General features: G+C 54.3%; 6 protein-coding genes across 6 annotated transcripts; 4 read left to right on the top strand and 2 right to left on the bottom strand.

Moving 5' to 3' along the window:
• Positions 1 to 1,393: 1,393 nt before the first annotated feature.
• On the bottom strand, positions 1,394 to 3,336 carry B0T15DRAFT_575016 (uncharacterized protein; the record flags this gene model as incomplete). Its single annotated transcript, XM_062870976.1, has 4 exons — positions 3,183 to 3,336; positions 2,982 to 3,046; positions 2,081 to 2,699; positions 1,394 to 1,969 (listed from the first exon to the last, which is right to left on the bottom strand). The coding sequence occupies exons 1-4, from the start codon at positions 3,204 to 3,206 to the stop codon at positions 1,394 to 1,396; spliced, it is 1,284 nt and encodes a 427-aa protein (XP_062721514.1). The 5' UTR covers positions 3,207 to 3,336.
• A 3,247-nt stretch (positions 3,337 to 6,583) lies between these two features.
• B0T15DRAFT_397980 (uncharacterized protein) lies at positions 6,584 to 8,232 on the bottom strand (the record flags this gene model as incomplete). The annotated part of the gene is made up of 3 exons (XM_062864932.1): positions 6,584 to 7,741; positions 7,866 to 8,022; positions 8,105 to 8,232. 3 exons carry the CDS (start codon positions 8,230 to 8,232, stop codon positions 6,584 to 6,586), a joined length of 1,443 nt encoding a protein of 480 aa, XP_062721513.1.
• Positions 8,233 to 11,736: 3,504 nt separating this feature from the next.
• Positions 11,737 to 14,317, top strand: B0T15DRAFT_207542 (eukaryotic translation initiation factor eIF2A-domain-containing protein). Its single transcript, XM_062862635.1, has 2 exons — positions 11,737 to 12,441; positions 12,497 to 14,317. The coding sequence occupies exons 1-2, from the start codon at positions 11,857 to 11,859 to the stop codon at positions 13,988 to 13,990; spliced, it is 2,079 nt and encodes a 692-aa protein (XP_062721512.1). The 5' UTR covers positions 11,737 to 11,856; the 3' UTR covers positions 13,991 to 14,317.
• Positions 14,318 to 14,667: 350 nt separating this feature from the next.
• Positions 14,668 to 15,129, top strand: B0T15DRAFT_533233 (uncharacterized protein; the record flags this gene model as incomplete). The annotated part of the gene is made up of 1 exon (XM_062869356.1): positions 14,668 to 15,129. A coding segment is annotated over exon 1 (282 nt), but the record flags the coding sequence as incomplete, so codon positions are not given.
• Positions 15,130 to 16,797: 1,668 nt separating this feature from the next.
• Positions 16,798 to 18,303, top strand: B0T15DRAFT_485284 (major facilitator superfamily domain-containing protein; the record flags this gene model as incomplete). Its single annotated transcript, XM_062866284.1, has 6 exons — positions 16,798 to 16,894; positions 16,974 to 17,021; positions 17,088 to 17,376; positions 17,413 to 17,734; positions 17,791 to 17,842; positions 17,915 to 18,303. The coding sequence occupies 6 exons, from the start codon at positions 16,798 to 16,800 to the stop codon at positions 18,301 to 18,303; spliced, it is 1,197 nt and encodes a 398-aa protein (XP_062721510.1).
• Positions 18,304 to 18,726: 423 nt separating this feature from the next.
• Positions 18,727 to 20,890, top strand: B0T15DRAFT_207527 (uncharacterized protein). Its single transcript, XM_062862634.1, has 2 exons — positions 18,727 to 19,131; positions 19,230 to 20,890. Exons 1-2 carry the CDS (start codon positions 18,869 to 18,871, stop codon positions 20,542 to 20,544), a joined length of 1,578 nt encoding a protein of 525 aa, XP_062721509.1. The 5' UTR covers positions 18,727 to 18,868; the 3' UTR covers positions 20,545 to 20,890.
• The last annotated feature ends 75 nt before the right edge of the window (positions 20,891 to 20,965 follow it).

The raw sequence follows: 20,965 nt of genomic DNA, 5'->3' as shown, positions 1-20,965 counted from the left end.
GGATCTGGCTCCGTTTGAAAGGGACGTTCACCAGAAAGATGGTGCTTCCTGATGATCCCATTGGCCCAACTGGAAATCACCGTTAGCATTATGGAGGATTTTTGTGTGATTACCTATACACTAGGGACCGGTCCTGCATGTTCCGGCGGCTGTTCCTGTTGGGTGTGCTGCAGGGATCCATGTCCTGGGCAGGTGATTTAGCCGGAGAAGAACCTCCGGAGGTCCCTGCCCCTGAATATCTCCCGCCGCATTTCGATCGATCGATATTGAGAAGCGGGTACGGAACCACTCCGTACGGAGGAACGGATACCGACAACCAAGTTACCAACGGAGACCAGGCCCTTTACCTTACCTTACCTTCAGCTTTCTCCACTCATTGTTCGGTCTCGTTTTCTATAGAAGGGTTTCGACAGTATCATTCCCGACTGCTTACGGACCTAACCGGCATGCTACAATGCAATGTATATACCTACCTTAGGTAGTACCTAGACCCCAGTCGTCAATGCGGCTACTGTTGACATCATCAAATATATCTGTCAGGCACCAGTCGTTCTTGGAAGAAAAGACCAACTTCCTGGTCACCTAATAATGCCACGACCATCCTGTGGCACGCCACATCGCCCTTCCATAAACAACGGACCTGCCTAAGGTACCATTGGCCTTGATATCGTACCATATTTTTATCCGCTCTACCTCTGAAACACGACCACGTCTTCGACAGTTCCATACATCTAACCCCCCCCTTTCCAATAGTCTCGTGGTGCAGCGCCGGTTAGGAGGGGAGCAACCCCCTAACAGAGTTGCTCCTCAGTCTCTCCGTCCTTTCGGCAGCCTTCTTACGATCTAAAACGCCCTCCTGTCAATTCGATGCTTGCAGGAAGCGAATGAAATGAGCGTTTACTGACATACCAATGTCATCTCCCTTGTTGATAGGGTGCATTCAGCTCACGAACCTCGTGGCAAGCTGCTAGCTGTTCCAGGAGCGATCAAGCAAGAGGGAAGGGTCTTTCAAACCCATGATCGATGCATAGCATGGAGTCCGGTCCGCCCGAAGTTCACATTTCTTCCTGAGAGTGTGCCAGGCGGACAGGGCGGTTCGTGTAGGTAGACGGCGACGAGGTTGGTATGGGGAAGTTAGGAACCCCTCTTTGATTTGTCGCTGTAGTCCTCGGGCTCCCCAGCTGCGGCAAGACAACGATCTCCAAAAAGTCAAAAGACATGATGTGTACCCGAAGTCCAAATCACCGCCATATCTCCCTCCTTAACCCCACTGAAACCAACTTGACTAGGTACTTGAGGATACAGAATATTAATACAGTGAGTAGAAGTGACTCACGAAAGAGAAGAACAGAAACAACTCCATATCGTACACTGCATGACCAAAAGATACACCTTATGCAAGGTCCATAATCAGGCCTTCTTTGATGGTATAGATATCCTTCTTGCCGAGCGGGTCCTTCTTGTCATAGGCCGCCTTCTTGCGCTCAGCGCTGGTCCAGGTCGTGATGTCGAGACTGTCGCCGCCGATAGGTACTTTGGCACGGCTTCCGGCGGAGCCGGCTAAGAAGGCGGTGACGCCTCCCCGCTCTTTTTTGTACTTCTTCAGCTCCTTGGCGAAGGAGAACGGATCCGCGCTGCCCGTATTGGACGCGGGGTTGGGCAGGTCTGCGTCCGCCTCAGCTTCCTTAATGGTATTGCGGATATCGTGCGGCCCGGCCAGATCGATGCCGTACTTGCGAGCGTAAGCGAGGAAATTACTATCGAAAGCGTGCGGCTCCCACTTCTTGTCCTTTGCCGGGCCCAGGGACTCTTGCTTGCTCTCCTCCAGCAGACCGTACGGTCTCCCATCGCACGCGAATGTCATGAAAAGTGCCATGATCAGACCCAGATTTTTGATCTCGGAGTCCTTGGCAAGAAGCTTATCTCGCTCGAGCAGGGCCAGCATAGACATGCAAAGACGTCCAATGAGCTGATAGACCGCTTCCATGCCTTTGCCATCATCGATTCTATTTGCGAATGCATTATCAGTGATCCGTTGGACATAGCCGCTTAAAGCTGAACCAAAGACTTACTAAGTCACAGCGCCTGCAACGTCCACCTGGAGAAAGAAGGCGAGTGCCTCGCAGACGGCCCACTGCTCTTTGTAGTTGCTTGTGGCCTCCTCAAAGTCGAGAATGAGGTTCTGCAGCATCTCCAGCACGCCGTACCCGGCGTGGTCGTTGAAGGTATACATGTTGAAGTTGTCCGGATCCCGCAGCGCGAAGTTGGTCCGCTGCAAGAAGAACTTGATCTTGCCGGCGCGCGACATCTCCCACATGTGGTCGGGGTGCAGCTCGGCCGGCTTGTCGCACAGGCACGTCTTGCCGCCGTCGCACTTCGGCCGCTTTTCCTTCTCGCCCTGTTCGTCACCGTCGGGCTCGGCTGGTCCGTTCTCCTTGTCCGCATCCTCGTCTTCTTCTTCTTCCTCGTCGTCCTCGTCATCATCCTCGTCGTCGCCGTTGCTGAAAGGCGGCTGGCACAGGCACACAAACTGGTATGCCGTTACAGGATTCTGTGTGTCCAGCTTGTACTTGTAGTCAACGTTGGCCGAGCCGGACACCGGGGCCCACCGCTTGCTCCGGGTGATGGCCGGCGACGGCACACCATCGGCGGTAACATTCCCGGTGCCCTCGTCCGATGCACGCGACTTCTTGGCTCGGCTAGAAGCGGAAAGTGGCAGCGCGTTTTGGGGGCATCTTGACGGTCACAAGACGATAGCTTGGTAATCTCTAGTTCAAAATAAAGGCAAACCTCAATATCCAAGCTGGGGACTGAATGAAAATTCAAAATGGAGGGCACGACGAGTGTTATCTCTTTCTTCTGTTTGTCAGGGCTAGAGCGAAGACGCGTCTGGGAAAGAGGACGCGTCGAATGACGTCTATCTGACAGAGGGGTGCCAAGCCCAATCGGGATTCTCTGACTGCTCCTTGAGTGTGCAGTACCTGGTAGTCAGGGGGAAAGTCTTGAAAAAGAAACGACCATCATCATCCTCCAATCTAGTCTTCACCTACGCAAGATAGTTATCAAATCATCCGGCGCGGAGACTCGGCTTGATGATCTTTATTATTAGCCTCCAGCTGCCTCGAGCAGGCAGCTGAAGTCTCTGAAGATGGTACGCAAACGTCATTGTCCACTGCAACTACCATGTTGCTTCCCACAACGTTCATGGTGGACTCGGAGTGTCTTGCGAGGGCATACAGAGACGACTGGATATGCACTCGTTGCGTTCAATTGCTCATGCACTGATTCCGACTCTACCTTGGTTGTTTGTGAATGTGCAGATGTTGGGTGTTCATTCAGACGGCGGGTGTTACTTCGCAACGAGTGGCGAACCCGTCCTGACAGATCCCGTAAGTCTGATAAACTTACGGATTACAGGCAGTTTCATTGTCAATACCGCAAGAGCATGGGTAATTTAATTCGTAATTATACTTTCAACGGCCCCAGAGTGTGTAATTCTGGAAATGGAATGCTGTATGTACTGTAATCCGTACATACATACGTGCATACGTATAAGCGTCAGAATCCTATTGTTACCATCAGAACCTCCTGTTACCGAAAACTGTGTGGCCGCTCTTTTTGTGGAACGTGCTAGGCACTCCCCAACGAGGCTCGGGAAACGGTCTCGACGATCGAGCTCAAAAAAACGAAGCCGACACTGGGCTGTCAGTAGCAATCGACCTGACTCTACGTGCTGGATTTGAAGCGTGTAGCTGTCTGCTGGTACCGGGTTGCATGCATTAAGGTACGGTACCCGAATACGGAACTCGGCGTCTGAAAGCGAGATGCTGGAACTACTTGGTATTCGAACCTTTGACAGACGACATACCAAGTGAGCAAGTGTCTTTGGGACAACAAGAACAATCCACGCTGAAAAGACAGGGATTTCTTGTGTAGTTTAGGTATGAATGGGGTAGGGTATTGTCGACACAAACACGCTATTAAATACCTCGATCTATCTCCGGAACATACAGCTCTGTCTAACGGTAGATGGCGGCTTTGGTGAAGAGAGTAATAATAAGGTACATAGTCCTTCTCGTATAGCTGCTGAAGGAACCCATCTCTCGGCAGCATCTCTTTCCGAGCGCTCGTTTTTGCACTCGACGTAGCACTCATCTCAGTGTAAGTCTAGCCTCTCAACCAACGATCCCCTTATCAAGCCACACATCCACCAGAGCGACAAGTCGGGCCGAGAACACACGCCTGTAGACGGTAGTACCTAGTCCTCAGTTGCCACCTTCGATGCTAGGCCTGACAAGTCTTGGTCCGGGAGCCAACCTTAGAACACCCGCCATCATAAGACCTCGAGGCTTTAGGAAGTCCTCGCCGGGATCGTACGAGTATGGACGGAAGCGCCATCGTACGCGTACGAGACACCGCACAGCCACCTGTGGCAGCGTAGCAATGTACCGCATACTTCTCAACGGTCTGCGGGGTGAGGCGTATGAGATTGCCGTAGCGTGGTGGAGGGGAGTGTGCGGATCGAGCTGCAGCACGAATATACCGGATACCAGTCAACGAGGCATGCACGTAGCCGTACCCACCACCCAGAAGTACAGTACAAGGACTCTCTAGCCACATGCGCCACGCGATCGGCGACGGACTTGCTGTTCTAGAACCGAGCTACGGAGCTGATCGAGGTGGTGCCGTGAGGGGGGCGAGGACGGCATGTGACGGCGGCAAAGCGTCTGCAACGAGACCATACCGGGAGAGATCGGCGTGGGGGGTTTACCGGAGATCTCTCGGTTCTGAATATCTGGAACGGCACAAGATTGGATGATCATTTCGGGCCAGTTGCCTTGTGAATAGTGGCGAGCCCGTCTGTTTGGTTTAGGGGTCTCCGGAGTTAGGGGTGCCGGGCCACCTTCCCTCCTATGTCAACAAATTTAGCAAATGTGAACGGAGTACACTTATACGAGGGACAGGACCAAGACGGGCATTTCTCACTTCTGTCGATAGAGATCGGTTCAACGAACAAGATATACCCAACTCCGAAGCGAGCCCGGATCGACCAAGGAACTTTGACTCTCTGGGGCTGTCTTATCATCACCCACTCTGGCCGGCCCCTACATGCTCGATGAACTCTACGATAAAAAAATACATGATGCTTCGCAATCACCATTACCTGTGCCACTACGTTTTACAGAGCGTTGTGAAATCGCGGGCTGTCTCAAAATGAGGCCTGGTGAGCAACTCAGCTGAGCTGCTTTTGACGAGTGATCGGCATGCCGGGATACACGACGTCACCTTGCGTGTCGTCATCAACACCCCCTCGGTCCGGTAATATTCCGAGTTGCTAGAGAATCCTACCATTTGGACCAACACGTATATTCAAATCCCAGCTGATTGTTTGGCTGCTGTAAACGTATCAGCATTCCTTGTAGACGTCGAGGGCCACCATACTCTCCGGGGCCGGCTCTTGGTCTACCGTCTGGCAGCCGACGGAGTCACCATCACACAATCTGAATTGGACCGCACGCAGAGAAACAATTTCATGAGCTAGAGGACGGAAAGTTTACCTAGACAGTATGCCCACCAACTTAGTGGGGTATCATCGCCCTCATCGTCCATCATGAACAAGGTATCAGCCGAGAGCAACAAGACCCAGGGTATCAAAGACTCCAATCCACTACACTACCAGATCTCGGAAAACCGTCCGTCCGAATAAACGCCTGTTACAGGAGACCAGATGAAGAGTGTGTGTTAGAAGACGAAAAACCCCCATCCTGAGAAAAGGAATCCAGAGAGAGAAAGTGGAGGGGGCTCCCAAAGTCCTTGTCACCACGATCCAACTCCGGTACTCCGATTGCGTGCATTCGGTCCGCCCGCCCTAATGTTCAGATGTCATATGCCTCATACCTTTCGAGGTTCGTGATTGAGGACGCGTTCCTCAGTCCGTTCCAAAACCAGACCGTGCCTTGCCATTGCTTCACATAAAGCGGCATAACCGATCTGCCACAGCCAAGCCCTCATCTAAGATAGCGGGGCAAGAAAAGTGCGTCGGTGATTATGATAGAGTAAAGTGGCAGGTCATTGAGGTTGACGGGAGGATCGGAAGTAACAAAGTCAGAAAAGACATACAACGGGCGTAATCATCGCCAGAAATTCGCTGCAAGTTCCACAGCACGAGCTGCTGTTTGTTGACGTGCGTAAAGCACAGACAGCGCGATCAACTTCTGTATGTCGTACTCCTCCCCCGAGGGGCCACTCGTAGGAGCAAGCGTGTTGACATTCGTGGTATCCGTTGAGTTCGCGACGAGGTGGCGCGAAGTGGCGTGACGTTGAAGAGGATGATTAGGAAAACAAAATGTGGACTCTGACATGCCGGTTTCTGAGGCGGTTGGTCGTCGTTGTGACCTCTCCGGACTGAAGCTCGTGAGCAGAGCGAAAAGAATGCCGACCGTAAGGAAAATGGAGAAGGAGACGTTTCCGGAACCTCGTGACTTCGTGATAGGTAATTGCTTCAAGAGGTCGCACCAGGACATGGTGTATTTCACTGTAGGTAAATAAGACCTCGAGCTCAATGAAGAAGTCGGTCTGGGTTCTAGTTCCTCTTCGTCTCGTCACCACGGGGATAAGAAGCCGCGTGGTGCAGCGCCTCGGCCGACGGGCTCTTGAACGGGCACTCCGATAGCAGCTTCTTGTCACCCTCCGGATCGCGCCGGAGCACGCCAAAGCCAGCGCCAGGGTTGAACCCGAGGAAGCACTTCCCAGCCATGAGCTGCCAGACCATCCAGTATATATCCTCTAGGCACGGCTCGCACAGCTCACGCCAGATTGGAGCCGCCGGGCCATAGTACCGCGGTTCGAGGTTGCCCGACCAGTCGAATTGCATGGGCATGGCATGCTGAACCGTTGGACGGGGAAGGCCCTCATACCGGCCGAGCTTTGCGGCCTTGTTGCGGTAGCCGCGCTTGTGCTCGTCGCGCCACTTGACGCGCTCCTCGAGCGGTGGCACAACCCAGCCGCCCGACGCAATGAGGGTGCCGTAGCGGTTCTCGACGGGAGGGCCGCTAAAGACGTTGACAATATCGCCACGGTCCGGGATGGCGATAATGCGAACAGCGTAAACAAATGACTTCTGTTTACGCTCAATAAATGCGGGGTCCTCGTGGAAGGAGAAGATTTCGTCCAGCTCCCGACGCTTCGCGACGGTGTTCTGGTCCCAATGTTCGCGATGGCGAGCCATGTCAGCGGCGCTGATTGCCCGAGTCCGATGGGCGGGGATGATGGTTTCGAACGGGTCAACGCCCTCGGGCAGATAGATCTCGTCCGAATAGGTAGACTCCGGGGAGTCGGCGGGCTCGGACTCAGCTGCCTCGATCGAGTCGAAGCTGCCAGTGGTGGGGAGAGCCTGACTCCGGGGAATGCCGGAGCGGGGGGCACTGGGGCCGGCAGAAGGAGAGGAAACCGGACCTGCATTCTCCACTTCCTCAACCTCGGGAAGGGACTCCCGGACTTGCTCTCGTGGAGTAGGAAGCTGGCGCGCGCCAGTCGCGACGACGGGGGGAACCGTAACCGGCTCAATAGTCGGAGCGTTCTCGTCGTGCAGCGGCAGCCAAACCAACTTAGGGCTGATCATGCAATCTGACAGCAGCTTCTCGTCGCCGCCGGAGATCCGCTTGACTTGAACCTCGACATAGTGCTGGCGGAAGCCGTTCTGGTCCTTCAGCCAGTCACCAAAGAACATGGACTTGTTCCACTGGAGAAGAAACGGTTAGCGCAGCCCGTTTCGAGAGTCGCACCAACTCTGTATGTGAGGGTAAAATTGGAGGCACTTCCAGACCTAGCGAAGTCCAGAAAGTCAGTCAGAACTAGGTACTTACTGTCTTGTTTTCGTCCCACTGCTGGACGCCGTAGGTAATGCGCATGACCGACCGCGCCGCGCTCTCAGCGAGCTTCCGGTCCTCCTCGCTCATGCCACCGTTGGCGGCGGATTCGCCGCCTTCCTTCCTTGCGGGATCGTCGGGATTGCCCGCTACCCTGAAAAGGAGAAGGAAATGTTAGAATCCAAAATTCCCTATTGCCTTGACGGCGTTCGATAGCCGACATGAACCGCACATACCAGTCGACATGAAGAATCTTGCGATTCTTCGTCTTGTCATAGTCCAGGAGATCCTGGAACTTCTTTTTCATCAGAGCCACCACCTGCTCGTGGTGGTGGCTGAAGAAGACGGAGTTGGTCGCCTCCATCTTCTTCTCCTGATTGCCGGACTCGCTCGACACCTCGGGGAGTGTCGAACAGGAGGGAGACCTCGGGGCTTCCGAGGAAAGCGGTGACCGCGGCGAGTCGCACACCCGAGGGGAAGACTTTAAGCCGGGGATCTCGCCACCGGCGGACGCAGATGATGAGGAGGGTCGCTCCTCAAGGCTGGGCGCTGTTGTTGACGGAGGAAAATTCCGAGTCAGCTTAGTCTGCTGCTGTGCAAGCATGTGAAAGATAAAAGGAAGTGGAAATTTCGCAGAGAGCCTTTGAGAATAAATGTGCTTGTGGGTGGCGCAGGTCCCGGGCTGATCGATGCACAGCGCGTTACTGGCCGCCAAGGATGAGTGTCGAGCCACATGTCGAGCCGCACGTCGAGCCGCGTGAGCGGGTATATGTGAGTGGGATGAGCATCGATGCGTTACCAGAGCCGCAGTTGTGTACCCGTCGCCACCCTTGATTGCGCTCCTGGTGGTTCTTTGCTAGGACTTCACGGAACCTGACATTAACTTACCACAGTCCTCGCCGAGCAGACTCGGCCGCCCAGTCACCCGGATGGGGTTGCCCCCGTCGCGGCTAGCACCGCTGTGCTTCTCCATGTTTCTGCTAGGCCAATGTTAGCTCGATGCTCGGCCAGCTGTAGAATTTGGCCAGGAAAGCAAGCTCTGTCTGGGGTGGTGAAACAGGCAGCAACAGGGGGATGGGAAGATCAAATGAAGTGGCGAAATACGGTTGTCGAATGTATGAAAGGAGACGTCATGGAACAAAAAGGCCAGCATGAGAATAGACTTGGGGTATGCTGGTCTCTTATTCTGCCTTCACTAGGCGGCCAACTCAAGATTTCGCACTGGCGAACACGCCGAGCAACAAAGTCGTCGGCACGCTCCTGACGGTGATGCTTGTGTCCAAGAAGTATACGTTCGATGGAAGAAGTCGACTTACACTTCGTTGCTAATGACTTCCAATGAAACCTGGAAAACGGCGATGACGAAGGCAGCCGGAAACGAAAACGACGTTCGAGATGGAGGTGGTTGGAAGAGAAAAGGAAATTCCAAGAATCACCGACCGAGTCGAGGACATGAAGGCAACTTTGGAGCACGTCACGTGGTCCGAGCGCTGCTGAGCTCCCTGTGGGTGCATCATAAGACGTTGCCTTCTTTCCTGCAGCTGGTTTATCGAGTACTCTACTTGGCCATCGTGTTCTTTCCGCCTGGGCCAGGCCCACTGATGGCGAGAGCCCCTTGAGCATGTGAGTATACAAGAGCACGGTCTTGTTAAGTGTTGAGCCCCGGTTGAATGCCGTCCCTCCTCTCTCTCTGTGAGCTCCCCGTTCTCTGGGAATTCCCGTCTCCTCTAAATCCCAAGCCCGAGGACGACGAACGATCAGTCAGGAGGGACCGTGTGGCAATTGTGAGGCATCAGGGGCACTTCACTCAAGTGCACAGGTGCGCACTAGCGCGAAGTGTTCAGTACACTGTAGGCACAGAGAACGCTCGAGAACCTTAGCTCTGAGTGAGCTGCCTTGGGGGGAAAGGGGTTGGCGGGGCCAGCAAGGAGGGGGGGACTGGATGGTGAGGTGGGGAGCAGATATTAGGCGTGATGACGAGCATATAGGGTCTGAGAGTGGATGGTGACACCAGAAGTGCCAGATATCTCAGTGCACAGTGACCTGGAACCTAAAAGCCATGGGAACTTGCATTGATAGCTCATAGAGATGAGAAGCAGGGATGAAAGTAAATAAACAAAGCAACACTGACTAGAGACATGATAATGGAGCGAGCAAGGGGATTTGAGCTCTCTCAGGCCGAGGGCATCTATTAGAGCAAAGGCATAAACTACCTCCCATAGGTGCAAGGTATCATGGCAGCCTTGTGCTTCTGAAGATCTTGACGGCGAGGTTACTCGGACGTTGATGCGGCTGAACAGGGGTGCCGGAAGTGAGCTAGCGCGAGGCCACTGTCTTGGGCTCCCCGCGGGAGCCACACAGAATCCTGGTCGGTTCCAGATCTGGTATCTTGCGCTCCACAGCCGCTCTTCCTGGTTGGCTTTTAGCGCGGGGCCATCTGGGCCAGATCTCGAACCAGCTCAAGGTCTCTCGAGGTCCTCGATCTCTACGCAGTAGGGCGACCATCTGCTTTCACCAGTTTGCGTCTCGAGGTTCGAGCATATACTATGAAGCTCGCTGCTCAAATACTGTAGCCTATCTCTGCGCTATCGGACATGAAATAGTGTACAGCAGAGAGTAGAAGGATCTGCAAATGTTGTCACGCTGGAACGAGGCTGGGTTATCGCGGGCAGACACGCTAGAGATTGGCCTTTAACACATAATGCAGGGCACTGTTGTGAAGGTCTTACTGCGTAGCAAGTACGAATACGGGGTCCGGTCCCCGGCGGGCGGAAGCTCATATAAGCGGCCTGGGTCAACACCAGGCACATCTAGCTGTTACTAAACAGCCAGCTGTGAAGTGGCCCGCTGCTCACCACTTCCAGGTCTGAATCAAGCAATACAGGTAAATAAGTTGTTAGGATTAAGAAGCACGTGACAAGTCCCGGCACCGCAGAACCATGTGCACGAAGGTCACTACTGTAGGCTGCGACATGCAAATGCTTGCTGCAGATCCGGCTCCAAGTTGCGCAAAAATTCTACTAGGTGGCAATTTGAAGCTACTCTTGTCAAACAGTAACGTTGATACTGTGCAAGAGATCATGGCCATTGAGCAGCGAGCACAATTGAGTTTCTCCTCAGTGGGTCAGAAAATGGTCTCGAATCGTGGAACCATGAAGCTCGACTCGATCAAAAAAGGTCATATGTACAAATATTCAGTTTCAGCGATACAGGGGGAAAAGTAGAGAGGGAATGGAGAGATAAGAAGTAAAGCTAAAAACAGCAAAAGAAAGAAATGGGCAACTGGAAAGAGGATATATCGTATGTAAGGTATGTGCTGCGTTCACAAGCCACATCTATCTCGCTGACAGGCCGTGAAATGTATGGCTTAATTTGGCCAGGAGGAACCAGCCGGCGGGAGGCCTGCAGGTGCCATAGACAAACAGCTGGCCCCACCCGGCCTGAATCAACATGTGGAAAAGCTAAAAAAATAGATCACGGTCCCAGCATGGAACGGTTTCCGTCCCTCCATCCCTCTTCTCTCGGTCCCCCTTCGCCAGTCCATCACGCACCGGCTCTGCCAACCTTCCCCGAGGGCGCTTCTCTTCTTTACTGTTCCCCTCTTCCTGTCAGTCGGTTTCCACTCTTCGGACCACAGTGCGGCCTCTTTGTCAACCGTCTCAAGGCCCATTTGCATCGTCCGCGCCACCCGATAGCTCATCGCCAGTTCTTTGCGCCGCCGTCGGCCTTCTACTCTCCCCAGGCTTAGCGACCCTGCATCCAGCGCCTTTTACGAGAGACCGACAAACCGTGCTCGGACGCCGACCCTTGCCGATAATCGGTTCGAGATTCCCTTGGCCGCCTTTGTCACCGCAAGACAATTGATTTGGCTTGGAACTTCGCTTTGAACCACAACGCGGTTGCCCTCCGGCAAGACAGCTAGAGGAATCAAGAATCAACAGTAACAACACTCAACTGCTATCGCGACCACCTGTGACTTTGACTAGTCATGGCGACTCCGTTGCAGTTTGCCTACCGAACCCAGAAGGCCATCGGCGTCTTTGACGCCGCGCCTGTCTACGAGGCCCTCCCTGGATTCGTCAAGCCCGAAGGGAACCTCCGGTGTTGTGCCTATTCGCCGTGTGGCCGGTACTTCGCGTATGCTTCTAATGAAGGCGTCGTCGTTGTCGATGCCTCGGTTGGCCATGTACTGACGGCACTTCCCATCGCGGCCGTCTACGAGCTTGGTTTCTCCCCCCGAGGCACGTACCTGATCACCTTTGAGCGTCCTTCCAAGGATGACAATGGCGATGCGACCAAGAACCTCAAGATCTGGCGCACCATCGAGGACGTTGCCGAGGGTGTTGAGAAGCAGCCAATCGGCCAGTTCGTTCAGAAGTCGTGGACAGGCTGGAACCTGCAGTACACGGCGGACGAAAAGTATTGCGCGCGCAACGTGACGAACGAGGTGCAGTTCTACAATAGCAACGACCTCTCGACCGTCTGGAACAAGTTGCGCGTCGAAGGCGTGGTTGATTTCGCAATTGCACCCGGCCTGAACCAAAACGTTGCAGTTTTCGTCCCCGAGCGCAAGGTATGCCTCCCCAGCTATATCAATTATCCAGCCCATGTTCTAACCTTCCCCCAAGGGCCAACCTGCTGCTGTCAAGGTCTACAACATCCCTTCGTTCAACAGCCCAATCTCGCAAAAGACCTTCTTCAAAGGGGACAAGGTGCAACTGAAATGGAACGCACTGGGGACGACGTTGATCGTGTTGGCGCAGACCGACGTAGATAAGTCGAACAAGAGCTATTATGGCGAGACGACCATGTATCTTCTGAGCGCCAACGGATCGTTCGACGCCAGGATTACACTGGACAAGGAGGGGCCCATCCATGACGTCTCCTGGTCTCCCAACTCGACCGAGTTCGGTGTCATTTACGGTTACATGCCCGCAAAGACGACTATCTTCAATCACCGCGGTGTAGCTATCCACTCGTTCCCGATCGGACCTCGCAACACCATCATCTTCTCGCCAACTGGCCGGTTCGTTTTGGTCGCTGGCTTCGGCAATCTGGCTGGTCAGATTGACGTCTACGATTTGGAGAAGGACTACCGGAAGGTGTGTACCATTGAGAGCGGGAGCCCCAGTGTCTGCACCTGGAGTCCAGACAGCCGGTACATTATGACGGCGACTACGTCGCCGCGCTTGCGTGTGGATAACGGCATCAAGCTCTGGCATGTGGGAGGCGGTCTCATGTACAACGAAGATATGATCGAGTTGTACAATGTCATGTGGCGTCCCGCACCTGCGGGCAACCTCTCGGCTTCCGGGGATCCGCTGCACCCGGTACCGGCCCCGCACGCTTCGGCCCTTACGTATCTTAGCACGGCCAAGACGCCGTCCAAGCCGGTCGGTGCTTACCGCCCGCCCGGCGCCCGCGGCGCGGTGACCCCGCTGCACTTCAAGCGCGAGGACGAGGGCGGCGCGGCGCATACCGTCAGCAATGGCACGCCCTCGATCGGACCTAATGGATTTGGTCGTCCACGTCACATGGTTCCTGGCGCGGAGCCAGTCGAACGTTCCTCGGTTCCTGGGGCGACGCCGGCTGACGACGGCAATGCGTCCAAGTCGAAGAACAAGAAGAAGCGGAGCAAGAAGGCAAAGGAGGGTGGTGATGCAGGCGCCGCTGCGACCGCTCCCACCGAAGGAGGCCTCGCGCCGTCTCCCCGCGAGCACGGAAGCGCCTCGGGCAATGAAGGCCGTAGCCCTGACCGGCGCGGCCAGCAGGGCCAGCACCACGCCCACCATGCTCGTAGCCGGTCCCGGAACAACCACCACCTACATCCTACTCAGCGCAACCACGGCAATGCGCACCGCGCGCGCTCGCACAGCCGTCCTGCCCACGCGGCACAGGGCGGCGGTAATGGGGGCGCGCCTGCTGGCGATGCCGGCGCTGCGCCGGCGGCCAACCCCAACGCCAAGAAGATCCGTGCGCTGCAGAAAAAGATCCGGGCGATTGAGGATCTCGAGATGCGACACGCGGGCGGAGAGAGGCTGGAGGATACGCAGCTTAAGAAGATCGCCACGAAGCCGGACGTGCTCAAGGAGCTGGAGAAGCTGGAGAAGGAACAGGCTTAGAATCGCACGTTCCTCGTGAGAGTCGGCGATCCTGGTGGTATGGAAAGAGGAAGGAAGATACAAGGTGTGAAAGTCTTGTCATCTTCCTGCTTTTATTTCCCAGTGGGATGATAAGCCGCGATTCTGCCTGGCGCTTTTTACCCTCTGCTGAGCATGGTTTCAGATATCTACTTCGTTACCTACTTCACCTAGGACTCAGGTAGATACAGGACAAGAGGCGCGCGGGCTTGGACTGGGGCATAAAACCGAGCTTTCTCGGGAGAGTGGGGGAGAAGGATCCGTCCTGATGAGGGAGATGGCGGAACGAAGTGCGGTGAGTATCCATGGATCCTGGATGACATGGCACACACCAAGTCTGACAGGACTCAGCGAGAATGTTTGTGTCTCTGGCTCGGCGATGCGAATGTGTAGGCGCGAATGGATAAGTACCTACCTACCTATGCCAGACTACGAAAAGAATGATCCCCGCTGCTACGTATCTCGAGTTGTGACTTGCGAATCCATACCAGCATGCCCTGGAGCTTCTGCGGGGTCAGTTAAAGTGTTTCCCTTCCAGCACCTAATAATAAGGGCGAGATAGATGTTGTGGTGAAAGGCGCCAACCCAACAGGGGATTCCGCTAAGGTACCTACAGTCAGGGTTCAAAAGTCTGTCACACCCCACATCAATTAAACGCGCGTCGCGACATGACACGCACCATCTTCCATCTTCTAACCAACCCAACTTTAGCCCACCATGGTCAATTTGGCCGAAATCGGGGCCAAATTGACGGCCGGCCGTCAACCTGGCCAGGAACTATCACCGACTGCACGTGCAGCTATTATAGGTGCCGTTGCAGCCGGGGCTAGCCAGTCAGCTATTGCCCGCGCGTTTCGCATCGACAGGACGGCTGTCTACCGCATCCTTCAACGGTTCGAATCATCCACCACTGTTGAGTCCAAGCCTCGAACAGGCCGGCCAGAGATTCTTATATATCGGGAAAAGCGGTATATTCTACAATTGGCTAAACGGCGTCCCCAGCTTACAACCCAGATGCTGATCAATACTATGGACGGCCGTATCTCCCGATCAACGATATACCGGGTTCTTCGCCATTATCGGATACGCAAGTGGCATGCACAAAAGAGAATCCCATTGACGAAGGCAGTAGCAAAGGATAGATATCGATTTGCTTGCCTTTGGTTGAAGGATATCGAGATCTTGATCCGAGTAAGTGACTTGGAAGTCAACCTTGGATTTTACTAACTAACCTCTAGTCTATCTTTACCGACGAATCGTCTTGCCAAAATAATTCGAGTAACCTAACAACTTGGGTCTTCCGGTTCCCTTCTCAAAAATGGGATAAGAGCTTCGTCAACCTCCAGAGCCATGGCAAAGGCACGATTTCGATTATGATTTGGGGTGGCATTTGGAAAGGGGGGAGGACCGACCTTATTGTCATGGAACGTGACTACCAACCACCGCAAAAAGGAGGATATAGCTCTTGGAGTTATTAGCAGGCATTGGAAAAGGGTCTTCTTCTAATTTACGATGGTACTCGGCACTTCCAGCAGGATAATGCCCGAGTACATACATCTGCATCCTCGACCGAGTGGCTGATAAAGCACATGATCGAGGTCCTACCCGACTGGCCAGCCCATAGCCCAGATCTTAATCCAATCGAGCATATGTGGGCTCTATTAAAACGGAGGATGAAGCAGCTATATCCAGATGTCTGGTTACTCAAGAAAAACCAGCTAGATGTGGCTGAGTTTACTCGATGTCTTCGGGCATGTTGGTGGGCAATTGACCAGGCTCAAATTGACGGTCTCATTGACTCAATGCCCCGGCGATTGGCTGCAGTCCAGAAAGCTAGGGGTTGGTATACAAAATATTGATGGCTAGAACCAGGGCTTCTATCTGTATATATCTATTTTGCTAGGAAGTTGGTGGTGTTGCGTTATGTAGAGATATGTTGATGGTTGTGGTGACCTAGAAAACGGGTGGCGGGGGATTTTGATGTGGGGTGTGACAGACTTTTGAACCCTGACTGTACCTAGCAAATACAATTACCGAGAAGGTTGACCGTTTGATGGCGGGCATCCCACCTTCATAAACCTGGGGTACACCTCTAGCGTCAAGCTGGGGTGGCACTTGTGAATCAATCCCTGCCGAACCTCCACAAGTTCCGTATCCGTCCAAACTCATACCGTTCTGGGGAAACTGGTTTGACCTAGTACACAAAGTATGCTCGGTGCGTTGATACCCCGAAGGAGAGCAGGATCCTCGTTGCAGCGGGATCGACGGGCGGCTTGTGGGTTTGGATAGGGCATTCGTATGTGCGGCCCGACGGATAACGCTTGTTCTTCTGTCAAGCAATGATGATGATGGTGGTTATGATGATGATGAAGGTCCCGGACTGGGCTAGCACCTTCAGCTGTTCCGGTGAAATACCCGGCTACTGTTAGGTATGCTAGGCATTCTGATCTCAGGTATCCCACAGTGAATGCCGTGGAAAATGCTGTCGGCTTGGTTTGCGCCGAGTGGTAGCTGGCTAAGGTAGGCTCACGGACCCCTCATGAGGATGGGGCATAGGATGCGACTCTCCCGATACTTCGGTGCAACTGATTCAACCGGCAGCTTACGAGCATGGTTTATCTACCTACCTAGCTCCTTGACCCCGCCTCCGACTTTCGAGAGCTTCACACAATGGCAATGCCTCGTCGGGTGCCCTCCCAGGAGCCAGTCAACCGCCACATCCAGGCCTTCAACAACGACGGCAGTGCCTACCTAGGAACAGATCCTTTTGACGAACAAGCACAGTAGCGATGGGGCTCTGGAGCAGGAAGATCACGGTCAGCGACGACACTCTCACTAGTGCAGCTCACTTGACCCTGAGGCAGTCCATGATTCCCAACCTGCTGGGTATGGCTTCTTGAGAGACGAGCAAACGACTAAAACAGCCGGACAGATAGGCTTGCTAACCTTCCCAACTTACACCTAGTTACCGTACTCTTCTTCCTCTGGGGCTTCGCCTACGGCCTGCTAGATGGTCAGTTATCTGAGACTCCTCCGACGACCGCTCCCCGCACCCGTTAACAAGGAGTTCTACCATCAGTGCTCAACTCCCACTTCCAATCGCAGCTACACATCTCGGCCTCCATGGCCGCCGGCCTGTCGTCAGCCTACTTCGGCGCATACTTCATCTGCCCGCCGACCATCTCGGGCTGGATCTTGCGCCGCTCTGGCTTCCGCGTGACCTTCATGACGGGCCTCGCCGTCTTCGCCGTCGGCTGTCTACTGTTCTGGCCCTCGGGCGTCAAGCGCTCCTTTGGCGGGTTCTGCGGTAGCATGTTTGTTGTCGGCGCCGGCCTGGCGACGCTCGAGACGGCGGCCGATCCTTTCTTGTCTATCTGCGGCCCGCCCAGGTACTCGTAGATCAGGTTGAATCTGGCGCAGGCTGTCCAGGGGGTCGGGTCCTTCGTCGCGCCGCTGCTGGCGTCGAGGGTGTTTTTCGCGAGTACCGTGGACAACAATGAGGGTCTGAAGAGTGTGCAGTGGGTGTACCTGGGGGTGGCCTGCTTTGATGTGCTGCTGATTGTGCTCTTCGTCTTGGCGCCCATGCCGGAGATCACGGATGCCGATATGCATGCACAGGAGGGCGAGATTGGGCAGTACGACCCCGGGCCGTTCCGCAAGCAGACGAATCTGTTTCTGGCCGTGTGGTCGCAGTTTTGCTACGTTGGGGCGCAGGTGGCCGTCGCGGTGAGTGATGCTGTGCTTTTTGTCTTCCGCGACGAATGGTGCTGATGGAGGAGCAGAACTACTTCATTAATTTCTGCGAAGAAGCTGGGCGCGACAGAGCAACGAGCTGTATGTGCCCCTTTTCCTTCACTGGCCTTTCTGAACATGAGGCTAATTGAAGGTTGGCTTATCGCTGGACAGCCGACCTCCTCGCCGTTGGCCAGGGCCTCTATGCCTTCAACCGTTTCGTAGCCGGCGGTCTCCTGACCCTGCCCCTGTTCAAACCGCGCTACATGCTGGCCGCCTACCTGGGACTCTGCTTTGTGTTTGTCATTGCTGCCATGACCACGTCCGGCTCTGCGTCCATTGCTATGCTGACCCTTGTCTTGTGCTTCGAGTCGTGCTGCTTCGCCACCATCTTCACCCTCGGTCTCCGCGGGCTGGGGAGACACACCAAGATGGGCGGGTCCCTGCTGGTGGCGGCTATCTCAGGGGGCATGGTCTTCCCACCCATGACGGGGGCTGTTTTAGACGCTCGGAACGCCCATATTGCCATGGCGATTCCGATGATGGGATATATCCTGGCATGAATGTGAGTTTGGCTGCTTGTTGTTCACGACGTCACAGCTAACTGATTCTGTCTTGACAGCTATCCCCTCTATGTCAATATATGGAAAAGGGATGTCATGGATAGCCATCGTGAGACCACGATTGGCATAGCGAAGGCCCCAGCCAACGACAAGGCTCTGCAACTTGAGGCGTTGCCGGACGCAGGAGAGAGTAAGAGTGCCGAGGCAGGCCATGGCGTCCACGTTGTTCACAATTAGGCCAGGACCCTTGTGACAGGATATTGGTACCCTACCTGCCAGTACTTGTATAGTAAACGGAACCCTCGAATTCAAGGATTTATGTTTGCACTCGTGACCGAGAAGAAGTGAGCCAATCAGCGCTCGAGCCATCGTCTCTTGTTGTGCCTTCCCGGGCAGGTTCGTAGATACGCGACATCATCGGCACGCGACAGAGGTTCTACGTTTTTCACCATCTTTAATACCGCGATTCACCGAGTTAAATGGCGACCCACCAAGTTAAGCCGTGATTCACCAAGGCAAGCCGTGTTTTGCCAAGTTCATCTACGCCCTTTTGTCTCGGGAAACGATGGACGAGCACCTCGGCCTCGCCGCGTCCCGGCGATCACTTGCTTCTCTTGCCGGGGCATATGGTAAGAGAGACAAAGACTGGGCTCTAAAACCAGAAAGGCCTGTTGTCTTCCGCCCAGGCCACGGCTCCAAGGGCGCGCGGTCACTAGTATGCATGTGTCTTCGCGTGATGGCAGAAAATATCAGTTCCATTTCCAAGATTATGATAGGTGATGTGAAGGAAGACAGGCTGCTGTGGCAATTGTGGGAAGAAATGCCCAGGTAAGTCCATACTACTGATGTGTTCATATGAGACCCCGAGACCGACCTTCATGACGCCTATTCATGACCAGCCCGATTGCTGATACACCGGTCTCCAGGCCCATGTCGCTTCACGCCTGGGAGCTCCTCTCTCCCAGGCTTCTGAAACGCAGTTTCTCTGATGCCTGGGCCGTTTCCTCGAAGGGGGAGGAGGAACAGCAAAACAAGAACCACCTGGACATTGCCGGCAAGAGAAATGAACGAGGCGAGATCACGATCCCTATGGGGATGTACCGCTACCACCAGCAGATCGAGAATCCCGATTGTGGGTTGGGTATTTACACTTCGCCTTTGCACGAACTGACCGAGTGCCTCGTGTACCTGTGTATCGATAACCTCGAATTCGACGGCCACGGATTGCTCTCACTCGCGAGACTCAACACGCTGGCCGTATTGGAATTGGTCGAGCGAGGCCCATCAGATAGCCACTTAAGTGACTCCATGATCAGGGGATGGAGTGAAGTTGCGGCAGAACAGGATCCGTTTCCCGAGCTGCGCATTCTAAGGATCGCGTCGAGTTGGCATGGGGTGACAGACGCATCGCTGCGCCACGTGCTCAAATTCCCCAAATTGGAAGTCTTTGAAGTCACTCGTTCTCGTCCCTACTTTTGGGATAATGCGACGCGCATCGCGGGGGAGTTTGGATGGAACAAGACCTACGCGGGGCACAAGTCAGTGTTTGCCTCGTTGGCCGCGGCGTACCTTGACTGGCGACTCAGAATAAGCGAAGAAAGCATTAGATACCTGGGTCGGTTGTTTCAAGACGATGAACAGGAGGTCACTCTGACCACAGACCCGCGAACTCCGACATGCGAAGGGTGCAAAGCGGCACTTGAAGGAAACCAAGAAGGGAAGCCCGAGAAGCACGGCGGACGAGCATCGAGCGGACCCATTCACAACGATGACCAGGCGCCAAGCACCTACCTTGACGAAGGTTGGGAGTTGTTGCTACAGGACAACCATCCATTCCTTCCAGCGGCCATCGGCAAGGACGGGGACAAAAGCAATGACTCCAAGCGTCGACAAGAGTTATATGAATATCGTCAACGAGACACGACGGACGCTCAGATCTTCTGGCTCCTGGGGCTTTTAGCCCAGAGGGAATTCGCCTCCCACCATGTTGGTATCCAACCCCGTGTGGAAGGCATTGCCCTCCCTAGGAAGCGATTCGCGAGCATCCGACTGCGCCGTCCGTCGCCTAAGATCGCGCTGTGGTGTGACCAACTCGTCTTTGTCCGCACTTCCAAAAGCCACGGCAAGGTGGCCAAGAAGGCAAAGGATATCGGAAAGGATGCGGAGAGAAAGGAGACAGACCTCAGGCCCCGCAAGCGGCAGAACCTTGGCGATGTCTTTGCGTCGTTAGGAGTGAGTTAACTCAGCCTGAGGATTGATTTCGGCTTCAAGTTCCCATAACTCACGCGAGCATCATTTCGTTTTACGGACACTTGTCAAGGGAGACAGCGAACCCGGTCAAAGCGCGAAATGTACTGCAATTCGTGTCAAATATGCATGCATACAAGTTCCATTGGGTCGAATTTGACACGAGACAGAATGGCAGAGCACCTGACGTGTAGTGGTAGATATGTATCAAGCGATAAATTTCTCTGCTCCCCCAGGGTGCACAAGGCTGTCGGAGACAGAGGGTAAGCGCAAGAAGTCAGTCTATCCTCCAGTTTCCCCTCCAGAATGCCATGGTATAAGACTTGGACCAGAGTGAATATGAAGGAAATATGAATGATGAGGAAAGGAAAAGAGAAAAAAAAGGAAAAGCGAAGCCAGCAATCTAGAATTTTAT

The sequence above is a fragment of the Chaetomium strumarium genome (genome assembly GCF_033439665.1).
Source record: "Chaetomium strumarium strain CBS 333.67 chromosome Unknown B0T15scaffold_4, whole genome shotgun sequence".
NCBI classification, from domain to species: Eukaryota; Fungi; Ascomycota; class Sordariomycetes; order Sordariales; family Chaetomiaceae; genus Chaetomium; species Chaetomium strumarium.
Note: the sequence above shows the minus strand (reverse complement) of the source record. Positions and strands in the feature narration are given on the sequence as shown.